Source organism: Polistes canadensis, unplaced genomic scaffold (assembly GCF_001313835.1).
Source record: "Polistes canadensis isolate GaletaPanama2010 unplaced genomic scaffold, ASM131383v1 scaffold_54, whole genome shotgun sequence".
NCBI classification, from domain to species: Eukaryota; Metazoa; Arthropoda; class Insecta; order Hymenoptera; family Vespidae; genus Polistes; species Polistes canadensis.
The window spans coordinates 686349-699450 of record NW_014569601.1 but is presented as its reverse complement, the minus strand read 5'-3'; the positions used below and the strand labels follow the sequence as shown (position 1 = coordinate 699450).

Here is a 13102-nt window from a genome sequence, read left to right as displayed (position 1 = left end):
TGATACAAGATTGCCAGATATTCTTAAACAATATTATATAATTATTATTACTAATTAAATAGAATACAAAAAAAACAGAAAAAATTACAAATAAATATATATACTTTACTTAGAACGTTCAAAAAAGAAATGATAGATTTAAATCTCATTTGAAAACTTTGAACGTTTAATTATTCAACTATGAAATCTAACATTTCTCTCTTTCTATATATATACATATAGTCTAAAGCGCAATCGCATTGTCGTCTTTATTTGATTAATATCCGCCATACAAGGGCTGTTATTAGCTTCCTACGTGTCCGGATTTTTTTATCCCGTCGCGGTATTCGACCAACCGAGCGAAGCAATTCCGGCATCGCTATTGTCGCCACAACTCGATAGTGACGTCCGACGTATGTATGTATGTATGTAAGCAAGTATATATATATATATATATATATATGGATAGATGGATAGATGGATGTATGTATTTATATACGTTTGTAGATATCTCCTGACGTTTCTCATGCGTGAACATTCCCTGAAAAGCGACATTTTTGTAGACATTGATATCTGCTGGTTAAGGGTGATACATATTTATTTTTTCTATCATTTTCAAATCATATTTAACAGATAAACAAACAAAATTTGTTAACCGAAATACAAATCAAAATTCTGGTATTTTTTGTTTAGATTTTAAATAATTTTAAATGATTACACGTTTTTCCATTTTATTGTATACTTCTTTATTCATTCGATATAATGAGATTATTATTATAACCGTAATATGGTCATTCTATTCTGAAATAACATAAAGAAATAGAAGTAAAAATATAAATTAGATTATATCTATAAATTATAAATAATATAATAGATTTATTTATTTTATTTTATTCACATTCTTTCGGTATACATATAATAAGATCATTAGTATGGTAATATCATCCCCTATATTTTTTCTCAATCTTTGTTAAAAAAAAAAAAAGAAAAAATTTACTGGTCAAAATTAATCAGACAATACTTTTTACATTTTAAAAGAGACCATTCCATTTTCCGTTTCTATTTTCTTCGTTTATTCAGTAAGTATAATAAAACAATTAACATTATAATGAGATTGAACTTATATTACAAAATAAAGACTACTAAGAAAAAAAGTCGAATCACCGTAGACACTGTAAAACAAATAATAATAATAATAATAATAATAATAATAATAATAATAATAATAATAATAATAATAATAACGATAACATTATAAAGTCAATGCCGTCGTTTTTAAAGCCTTCAATTTTACAGAAAAAAAAAATGCAAAAGGTAAGATAAAAAATGTAACGTTCGAACTTACGATCCATGAGTTTGGATCGTTTCGTGAAACCATTTGACGAGATTTAACGACATTCCTAGGTGCGCGCGAGATGTGCGGCGAGAATCGAAGGAAGGAAGAGAAAAAAAATAAAAAAAAATAAAGGAACATTATATCCCGTACAACGATAGATCATTGATTTTTATCGAGAAAAGGCGTCAAAAGCAAAGACACGTATGGTCTTATCGTTGGAATAAAACTAGGAGAGGAAGAGAGAGAGAGAAGAAAAGTAAAAGAAGGAAAGTGCAAAACGAGCCGATGGGAAAAAAGAGGGTCGGTTTTTTTAAACTCGTTTATAGTTTCTTATCAGTAAGAGGGGTGAATATTTTTTTTCACGTTTACGTTGTTTTTTTTTTTCTTTTCAGATTTTTTACCTTATGCTCTTTTTAGCCTTATACGTGAGAATCATTTTCTATCTATCTATTTATCTCTCTCTCTCTCTCTCTCTCTCTCTCTCTCTCTTTGCTTCTTTTTTGAACCTCCTTCCTTCTTTCTTGATCGGGGATCGAAATCTTTGCTTTTAGATGAAATAGATGTGTAACGAAAGATAATAAGGTTTTATCATGGTAAAAAAAAAAAAGAAAGAAGAAAAAAAAAGAATAAAATAGATAGGATTTAACGAAGGGAAAAAAAGAAAAGTAGAACGACGAAAGCCGTTGCTAAATTATTAGGTATATAAAATGTAAAATGACGGCTATCTTCTCGTGAAGCCCTTTGTACTCGAAAATTGTACGACATTCTTCCACGAGGGTTTTATCGTACGATAGTCTGTATACGCTTTAAGAAGAACGCGCTTATGAAGAAACATCGATCATTGTTGGGAAAATATTTTTGTTGGTAGGTTCGCGCGACGTTAACGGAGATTGAAAGAAATGTTTGCTTTTCGTTTACAAATTTCATACACGTAACGCCTAGATCGAGATAGGAGGGTAGATCCTTTTCAAAACAGATTTAAAAGCAATATGTATGTATTTCTAAGTATTAAAAAAACATTTGAATTTAATCCTTTTCCACTATGGGATCATCAACTCCGGTATTATGACAATATTTTTTCGTAAAACTCTTGAATTATGTATTCAAGGAAATCAGTAAAAAAAACCGGTAGTTATTATAAAAATTGTTTTTAAAGTATATGTCCAGGTAAATTCATTTCACGCGCGTATATATAATATAATATATCCAAAAGTAGAAAAAGTCAATGCCAGGATTAAACAAAAATAAATATTATATATTATAATTGTAATCAAATGATAATTATATATAATTTTAATAGATATTAAAACGAATAAACAATTGAAGGTAGAAAAGTTAGTGAAATAAATTTACTGATGTAATTGTGATAATATCACAGTAGGTATAAATATTACAATATATTATATTTAAGAACGGTAAACTACTTTATCAAACATCATAATCTTCTTTGAAAAATTTCATTCCGTCTTAGTTCAGCTGACTTAAACTACATAGAATCGTATCGTAAAGGGAACCCCATTTTCTAGGGTGAAACGAAAGCAGAAATACCGTTTGCCTAGAGCCACTTGGAAGACCTCCATTATGGTCAAGCGGTACTGTGCTTTTAAATTCAGGATTTAATATTAAGTTTCCACAGTTTTCCGCCGGAAGGACAAAACTCAAGAACGAATATAAAAACCGTATATATACCTACCCTTGTTTCTCCCTAAGGCTAGGAAAAAACAGATAGTACGAGTAATATCAATTCACTAAATCGAATATTTTAATTTTCGTTTTTTTTCTTTTGGTAATCAAGTTAAAAATTCAATTGTTTTCATAAGAAATTCATTCAAATAAACGTTAAGTTACAAATAAATTGAATGTTTCGCTAAAAATAAAAATAAAAACAAGCAAATAATATTACGTGTAATAACGAGATTCTCTAAGCCTAATATTTGTTTTTTTTTCTAAATTAATTCGTACACAAACACACGCGCAACACTTCTTTCATAATTTCTTGAATAAACAATAAAAAATAAAGTACCTTCATTTGCAATACGATTAAAAGTCTAATCATGTAGATAAAAGTTGATTTGAATGGATTCTAAGATAAGGACACGTTTAGACAATTGCCTGTTACGATTTTCCACTTGAAAATCTTGAGAATCACACCCTCATGACGCTTCCATTCCACGCTAACTGCAGATTCTTGGACCATGCTCTCTTGAAAGAGACGTTTCACGCTCGAAACTGTTACGGATGCTTTTCGAATGCTCAAGCAGCTTCTTAGCGCAATACGAATTTAAAATGTATATACATGTATATATGTGTACATGCACATGTGTGTATATGAGCATGTTTTTTACACTACGCGAAGTCTTAACAAGTTGTGCTTTTATCTACAATTTTAATCAGAGTAAACAAGAGATATATATGTATAAACTATGTAACTATTCAATTTTCTTTCGTATCTAACAAACGGAATAGTACACGTGCCTTGTATCAATTAACACGATAATTCCAAGAGACAACATTAAACCTGATTGCTTGCGATCATTGACCAGTCAATCAAAGGATTACGACTTGCTGTAGGTAAGTGCTGAAGCGATCATCCATAGGCTCCATTTATTGGTTGGTCAATCGACTAATTAAAGGGAGTAATGCATTAAGGGTCTACGTTAACGAGGCTCTTTCATCGTTACGTCATTATATCAAATACTTCAAAAGAATTTAAAACAAAAAATACCAGGATCTATTTTATCCGAAAAACCGAAGCAGAATTTAAAAAAAAAACTGTTTTTTTGTAACTGTAAAATAAAAAAAGAAAAACAATTCGGTCTACTGTGTCTAAAGTCGAATAAACAAAAGATTTCGTCTGCATTATGTTCCTTATGCTCGATATCTCATATAAGATTAACAATTATAATCGAAAAGATTTTAGTAAATAACGTTTCCCGATTTTCTTTTTCAAACGTTTCAATACAATACGTGTATACTTATCTTAAAAAAAAAATTCGCAAAATAGTTTCGTCGAATTATCAAATTGAATGGTTTCGTTCTTTCGTCAGCAAATTCTCGAAGAAAACTTTACCGAAAACTTTTTCCAACTCCTCCCCTTTCTCATACGGGATCTTTCATTTCTTGTGGATGTCAACATTTCTTCCATCGTAGTGCATACATATCTTGTCATTCTTCCTTCGAAAATCGATGCTGAGTTTCGTTCGAAAGGTAGATATAAACTGATCATCGTAATCTAAATAGAAATCTTATTGGAGCGGAACAAGAAAACTACGAAAAAAAAAATAATTAATAAAGGAAAATAAGAGGAGAACGAGATTTCCAAAAAAAAAGTTGCAATATTTAATCTTAAAAAAAGAGAAAAAAAAATAAATAAATAAATAAACACAAATGAGATATAAAATTAATTGATAAAAGTCGACATTTTCTCAGCTTGTTTCTTGTTTCTCACACATGTATGAATAAATAATAATCGTAAGATCTACTTGGACGTATTCGTAATCGGCGTACCGCGGGCGAAACTTTCACCGCACACATTTAAACGAGTTATACGTTGTCGCGCGGCGTAAACACGAGGGCGTTCCAAAAACTCGCAACTAGGTTAACCATGACTGTCTCCCTCTCTTCCATTCTCTCTCCCTGTCTCTCTTTCTGTCTGTCTGTTGGGCGCGGGACGATAATAAATCCAAGAAAGATTCGAGGGAAACAGCGAGAACAACGTTTTTACACATTTTTACCTTAAAACTAAGAGGGATGTTTCGATCCAATAAGAAAGAAAAGAAAAAAACATTACCACGAAGAGAGAAACAAAATAAGGTGGTTGAATGTAAAACAGTAAAAAGGAAATAATGGAAATAATATAATAAAAAAGAATAAGTTACTCACTCGCAGATACGCTATGTGATGTCCACGATGACGACGACGAAGACGACGACGAAGACGACGACGACGACGATGATGACGATGACGACGTTGTCGACGTAGTAGTAGGCGATAACAGTAAGAAGAAGAAGAAGAAGAAGCCAAACGACGAGGTGGACGTATCAACGCGTAAAAATAATACACGTCGAGATTATAACCTTAAATTCCACCATGTAGAAGGGTGTATTGCGTGGAGCTGTGCTGCCTCCTGCCGCGGCAACGAGCTTCCAACGGTGGCAGCTGATGGTGAAGGTGGTGGTAGTGGTGGTGGTGGTGGTAGTGGTGGTAATTATGATAGTAGTAGGAGTGCATCGACACGCGCGCGTGTGTGTCACGCGATGAAAATGAATAATAAGAGAATAATAAATAATGAAATAAATCGAAATGTGAGAACGATAGTAGTAGTAGTAGTCGACACGGTTGATTTTGGGCAATGTATTGTTATTTCCGTTGAATATTACTACTAGAACTTCAGTCTATTTTCCTGTTGTTGTCGACGATTGCTGTTGTTAGGGTTGTTGCGACAGCGGTGATGGCAGTGGAGTAACAGAAGCTAGAAGAATTGTAGGAGGAAGCGGCAAGAAGGAATAATAAGAAGCGCGCTCGTTCGTGGCGTCGAGACGACTGTCGAGTGTCGCACCGAAGACCGTACGAAGAGGCGGCCTTCTCGCGACGACGACGACGACGACGCGTTCTCGAGTGTGGCGCGAGCGACGAACGTGCACGAAACGCGACGATACGCGACGACATCGACAACGAGAACTCTCCGGCACTACTACCCCTGTTTGTTATTTCCTTTTATCTTTCTTTTGATCTCTATCCTTTTTTTCAAACAATATATATATATAATATATACATATCCATATTACGTATTACATATAAATATATGTTTACGTGTGTAACAAATTCGGTTTTTTAAATGACGACGATGAAAAAGTAGATTCGACGTAAACGAAGAGACGATGACAACAACGACGACGACGACGACGACGACGATAAAAATGGAGGAAACGAATCACGTCGTCGTCGAGAACGACGAACGAGACGAGAAATAATAGCGTGCGAGTGAGCGAGCGAGCGAGCAAGGAAGTGAGGCACGAAGCCTCAAAAACGTCCTGCTGCTGCTTCTCTGGTGGTGTTGCTGCTGCTGCTGCTGCTGCTACTGCTGCCTTCCTTCCACCACCGACACCGCCCTCGCGAATACGCAAGCGTCCCGGCCAAAACACGCCGAACACCCTCGTTTTCCCCTCCCTCGCGCAACCCTCCGCCGCGCCCCTCTCTGGCCCATTTCGAAATTGCCGCGCCATTCGGCAGAGCGCGCCACCATCGCCGACTCGCCCACTCTCCCGCCTCTTTTTTTCAATTTCGAACAAAATTTCGACAATTGTTTAATACTTACAAGCCACAAAATATATTTATTTCATTTTGTTTAAATCGTAAACGGATTCATTTATTTTATTTCATTGTTTGTTTCGTAAATATCAAAGTATTACTATTAGTAAATTGCCAAACTTGGGAAAATTAAAGATTGGATTCAAGGGGTTCTGTTTGATTTACGTTGTTTCCCTATTGGTATCTTACCTTACGAAGTTTAAAACGATAGTCGAATTTGAACCTACGAAATTCGCAATAGATTTAGAATGGTAAATATGAACAGCAAAAGGAACGAACAAACGAACAATGAAATTTATTTAAATAATTTTAATAATGAATTATAACATTCATGTGATTTATACGATACTGTTTTCCTCGTTAGACGTCATTATAATGTTAATTAAAGAACAAGGACTGTTTTCGATCTTCTAGCTTTATTCTTCTCTAAAATTAAGTAAAAATCCGTCTAAGAAAGTTCGATCTTATTGGTTGATCGGTAAAATCATAGCAAAGAGAGGAGTCGAAAGTTCTTTTTCTGTTTATTTTTCGAAGAATTCAACGTCCTTGAGGGAAAAAACGAGGCTAATTTTGTGACAGTTCAAGAGGGACCTCCTAGACAATGCAGATTCAATTAAAGTCTCCTGAGTGTGGAACTTTTCCAATCAAAGCTGTACGTGCTCCGTGGCCTCTTCTTTTCCATCGACAACGAACCTAAGCGGAAGCGAAAGTCCTTCTGTCCACAAGACTTTTTTTCCAATGAAATTTTCTCCCCAAGATCTAATGTGAAAGAATAAGTATATATATATACATATATATATATATGACAGCCGTCAGCTCAACAGCTGTCGACTTCGACTGATTTCTTCGAACTTTCTTTCTTAATATACCCCTGACATTTAAAAAACTCTTTAAGAAGGATTAATAATTAAAGTTTTTCAGGTAACGAGACTGTTATAGAACATGAAATAGATTCGTTTTCGAGAATAACATTTTTCATTTTCGTAAATCCTTTGAATGTTTGTTTTTTTAACTCTTAGATTAACTTGCTTAATTTTCTTATTATTAACTAACTCTATAAAATAGCCAAGGCTATTCAATTCAAATTTCAGGATTAATAAAATGTTCCGTAGTAAGAAAAGTTTTGGAAACACAACTCTGCTCTAAGGGTATAAATTTTATTCAATTAAAAACGATCGATTTATCACACAGAATGATTCTTACTGAAGTAACTTTTAACAATTTATAAAATGGTAGGTAAAAAATCGAACGACTTTTTCATATTATTTAAAGAAATGTTATTCCTATATATATATATATATATATACTCTTAATAATAGTCTCGTCTTATTTAATCATCATTTTTTAAATTGTTATTTTCCGTAATACTCTTTTATACAATAGACAAGTTTTAACGTAAAGCGAAAATGAAAGTATTAACGTTTAATTATTTAAAAAAGCTTTCCACACAGTGCCAAGCATGCTTCATGATGATAAATACTGTAAATACATACGTGGAAGTTGCGTTCTGACTGTTATGGTTGCTAGAGCAACGACAAACGATAGATCAAACCGTTTTCACCATTAAAAACGTTTCTCAGCAACCACTCCACCAGGTGAAGTTTATGGTGCTCTATTATAAAACATTAGTTATATCGAAATCGATCAATATACGTCATACAAATGTTTATCTTATTTCGGATATCTTGATATTCGTCAATGTAAGTAGAACCATTCGTATTCGAATCGTTTCGATTAGTCATACGATCGACGTAATTCAATATTGTACGTACATAAATTAATCTCACACCTATACATATCTACACACATACACATACAAAGATATATATATTTCTTCGTAAAATTGCAGGAATCATGGATTAAACGTCGCGCATTAAAATGAAAGGTCTCGTTACTTGTGACTCGCGAAACGTACAGAAACTTTTGAAATACTGCGGCGAACTCTACGTAGATATGTTGGATAAAAATAATAGATAAACGGTATAGTAGCAAAAATCGAAACGAGACGGCTTTCTCACGAACTACACGAACGTATGATAAATTGGTTCGTCTGTTGAATTTAAACCGATAGGACGTATGTGTGCGTGGTGTCAGTCATACTCAACTGTTTTACTACTAGGCCAACCGAATAAAATTTTTGTTTGAATGTATTATATATACAAGTTACGTTTATACTTACAAATATTTCATTTATACATTTTATAAGTTTCCTAAAATAAGATAAAAAAATATTCCGCTAATGATCCGATCTACTTGTTGCATTCCTTTAAATTAATAAAAAGAAAAAAGAGAAAAAAAGAGAGAGAGAGAGATTAATTAATTGTAAGGTACTCGATGGCTGAGAAGCAAGTATATAATTTATCCAAACCTTCCCCTTCGGAAATGGCTGCTCTTTCAACGATATTCGAAGACTGCACGAATGCGCTCGTCATTTATCGAGAAACTCTCAAAAAGGTTTTTAAGCGCTCGGAGAACACGACAGTTCCTTATGTTCTTTACGAACTCCAGTATGTATGATAAATATTAAATAAAATAAAAAAGTATAATATAATATAATAATATTTCTCTCTCTTACAACAATATTTTTTTCTTCGTAATTTTCTTTATAGAAACTTGGAAACAACAGATAAGCAAATACTTAACGAGGACATGAAAAAAATGATAAAAGATATGCAGGAACAAGCTACATATACTAAACTACAAAATGATAGGTTTAAACGATAAGCTAGATTTTGAATTGTAATATACTGTTGCTAATAATTTATATCATAAAATTTAATTTTCGTTCGATTTTTGTTTTTGTTTTTAAACTCTTAGCTTATATGTAAGAAGTATTATGGAAAAATTGAAGGAAGAAATACGTGAGCGTTGTAGTTTCGATGTGTTGACTAAAGAAATTGAAAGAATCGTGACCCGAAGAAAAGAAGAAGAGACTTTATTCGAAGAATGTACGGCAATGAAAAAAACTGCGATGGAGCTTCGACGAACTCTCGCCAACGAAAAAATGAGCAATGAAGTGGAGAGAACCCGTCTAAGGAATATACTGCTCGACTTAAAGGTATTATGTCGGAACAAAGAAAAAGTTCTTTCCTACGATATCCTCCCCTTGAAACTCCACTCTTCTTTTCAATGCTTGTTAGAATGAAAATGAGAAACAGAAAATAGTTTCTGACGTTGAATACAAGTATTCGTGTAAGTGGAATAAAGCTAAGTGCCAACAAAATTTGATCAAGTGTGAGGAAGAATGGAAAAGATTGAAAAAATTGCTCGATGATCTTCACGAGCGTGAAAAAATTGAACAACTTATATCCACCGAATTGATTACGTTTCTTATGCATGATATCGCGGTGAGTTAGAACATTTTATAAACATTTTTGGACGTATTACATTTTATATCAAATACATATTATGGCAAGTAATATATACAAGGTAAACCTAACTTTATCGCCTGAAATATTTCCGTTATTTTTAGTTTCATGAAAAAAAATGCTTCGAAGTAAATTACATTGTTTTAAGCTACGCTATCGCATTAAATACACGTGAATTTATGAAAATAATAATAATAATAATACACGTGCATTTATGAAAAAATATGATTATAAATATGTAGTCCATCTTAAATTATTAATCTTTGTTTCTCTAACATATTTTGTTCTAATTTAAATTATACAGAAACATGAATCATCAGATATTCTATCGAAATACATATGTTATTTAAATTAGTATGAGAAATAAGTAACACAAAAAATCGTACAATTTAATTGAATAAGATATCGATGACTTTGCGAAAAAATAAATTCCATCGTAATATGTGTATCTTGAAATAGTTTAATTTAATTCTGAACACTTTAGTCTATTAAATGAAAAAAAAAAAAAAAAAGAGAGAAATATTTTCCGTGATAAAGTTAAATAGAACATCCGGTATATATAGTACATACCAACTGATAAATAAAGTATACTTTTACCAAATTATAGAGTATCAAAGAAAAGATCGAAGAATGGCAGAAACGGTACGATCGAGAGAAGAAAATGTATGAAGAAGAAATCCGTGAAGTGAACATAGAGATAGAAACTCGACAAAAAGACATAGCTGAACTTTCACAAGAGGTAATGTTTTCGTTCTAAACATAGAACAGAAAGAGGTTCCCTTATTCCCGACAAAGACTTCAAACACAAAGAAAAATATCAAAATAGTTTAGCGCGATAAACATACGACTGAAAGTACTGTTGATACCTATAGGAATATTTGCATCTCCTTTCGAGCACAAAATTTCTATAAATATTGTATTATAAATCGAGACGAATTTTATTTTGTAAAAGAGGATCGATATATTTGCTAGGTAAACTTAGAGAATCATCGATCATCGTAAAAAATCAAACTAGATGTTCTGTTACTCGGCATATCCGCAAAAATCGATAAGCTCGGCTTGAAAACTCGTTCGTGACTATTTCGAATCGAGCGATATCCATAATTTTACGTTTAGATGTAAGAAACACGCTCGGAACTCGCTTTCACGAACCTTTACGATTAACTCTTACGACTTTTTATCGTCGTTCTTACGCGTGTGAATTTCAAATGTAAGAAACATAAAACACGTGTATCATCTATCTATATACATATACATACACGTATATAAGAAATACACATATATATATGAAAACGTATAACTAATTATAGGGTTACGTTAAATTTTACATACTTCACTGTCAACTTAGAATCCAAAAAGACTTAACTGTGAAAATGACTACACAGGCTTTGTTCTAAATTCAAATAACTTATGTACGGAAGAACAAGCAACCTTAGGCACTTGCAACATAATCGCATTCAAGAGAACGTATGTAATACGTTCTATATGCGTTTGTAATATAAACGATTCATATATTATAGAACGTTACTATTAAAGTGACAACATAACTAAAATAATTAATGAAGAAATTCGTAAATATATGAAATTGTGAATAATTTAGAATTTATTCTGTTATAAGTAACGCATGTATTCGTACGGTCGCTTACACATTTATTAATAATTGTGACAGATTGCATTAGGAAAAAAACAAAAATAAAAAAAAGAAGAAGAAAAAAATAATTATCAGTTCGATATTCTAATTATTTATTATGCAGTGATACGAAAATACGCTGAAATTCGTTCTCTTAATTTTCCATTACAGTATAACAAAAAACAAAAATTTATAGACACTTACCTCGCGGAAAAGGAAGCAGTGAAAAAACAAAAGGAACACGAACAGCACGTGCGAGGATGCGCCATCAGGATCCAAGCTTGGTGGCGCGGTGTTATGGTATGCCGGAAGTTGGGTCCGTATCGACCTGAAGAGAAAAAAAAGAAACGTCAACCTAAAACGAAGAAATAATTTCCTTTCGGTTGGTTTCACTTCTGTGAGTGCACCTGCACAGAACTGACGATTAGAGAGGACAAAATTTACTTAACGCAAACGTACTTGCCCTTTTGTTTACATTTGGAAAGGTAAGAAAGTTTCATCGTACGTTGACCAAACTAAATTTATAGAAGACAAACCTTTCGAATGACAAATACGTTATTTTATTTTCCGAGCTAACAATATAAGTCTACTGGAATTTCAATAAAACGATTGCATTTGTGCTAGGTTTCTAAAATAATTGATTGTAACAATAATAATAATTCACTATTAAAGTAACTATTTCTAATAGACAGGTATAATATGTATCCATAATATATCTCAAGATTGGAAATCAATATTTTCTTATAACTATTTATAAATAAAATTATTTTTTCCTTTAATTATATGTTAACACCATATCCAAAATATAGTACGTTAAATACATAGTCCCACTAAAAATTGGATTAATAAAAAATATATCGACTCGTATTTTTAGAAAAACGGTTCCTAAGATTCTCATATTTTTTTATTTTTCGCACGATGCAAATAGGGAATGGTCTTCGAGTCTCGAGTATTGTTCACGCAAGAATCTCATTTCCCGTGCAACACTTCCTGAATCCTGCAACGGTCTCGACCGCATAGAACCCGTAATAGTCCGTGCGGCGACTGCGGCACGAAACTTCGTTTATATGTATATACGTGTAAGTCTATAAATGTATACCTACGTCTACGTATAAAGCTATATATCGTAGCGTAGTTTGAAGGTACGTTAGCACGGTGCATAACGACCCTTAATTCCGATGTAAAAGTTATAAGGTTAATCCCCGCTTGACGTATCGAATGTTTTACTTTAAATTCAAACGTCCAACCTTTATTATTTTTCTCGATGATTTTTATATATATATATGTATAATTTAGAATACGATTAATTTGTTTCTATTTCTTTATCATTTCGGAGATAATAGAATAAGATAAACGATAATTCGAAATAAGGACTACTGACGGACGACATAAATCTCGAACGATGACATTCAAAAAGGATGAAAGCACTCGTTACTTTCTCGTTGCAAAGAAAAAGATACACACATATACACACCTTGA

At 32.6% G+C, this 13102-nt stretch overlaps 2 protein-coding genes across 2 annotated transcripts in view; one reads left to right on the top strand and one right to left on the bottom strand.

The window, feature by feature from the left end:
* Nucleotides 1-6640, bottom strand: part of LOC106785651 (acetylcholine receptor subunit alpha-like) — a gene marked incomplete in the record, with an annotated part of 90855 nt that extends 84215 nt beyond the window's left edge. The window contains 1 exon segment of the mRNA XM_014746288.1: nucleotides 5198-6640.
* A 2324-nt stretch (nucleotides 6641-8964) lies between these two features.
* On the top strand, nucleotides 8965-12572 carry LOC106785637 (IQ domain-containing protein G). The gene is made up of 7 exons (XM_014746269.1): nucleotides 8965-9132; nucleotides 9235-9336; nucleotides 9443-9683; nucleotides 9766-9972; nucleotides 10601-10732; nucleotides 11795-12108; nucleotides 12552-12572. The coding sequence occupies exons 1-6, from the start codon at nucleotides 9008-9010 to the stop codon at nucleotides 11993-11995; spliced, it is 1008 nt and encodes a 335-aa protein (XP_014601755.1). The 5' UTR covers nucleotides 8965-9007; the 3' UTR covers nucleotides 11996-12108; nucleotides 12552-12572.
* The last annotated feature ends 530 nt before the right edge of the window (nucleotides 12573-13102 follow it).

Coding starts and splice junctions, on each gene's coding strand:
- LOC106785637 (XM_014746269.1), top strand. CDS start 9,008: ATGGCTGCTCTTTCAACGATATTCGAAGACTGCACGAATGCGCTCGTC. Junction 9,337..9,442: donor ACTAAACTACAAAATGATAG/GTTTAAACGATA, acceptor TTAAACTCTTAG/CTTATATGTAAGAAGTATTA. Junction 9,973..10,600: donor TTCTTATGCATGATATCGCG/GTGAGTTAGAAC, acceptor ACCAAATTATAG/AGTATCAAAGAAAAGATCGA.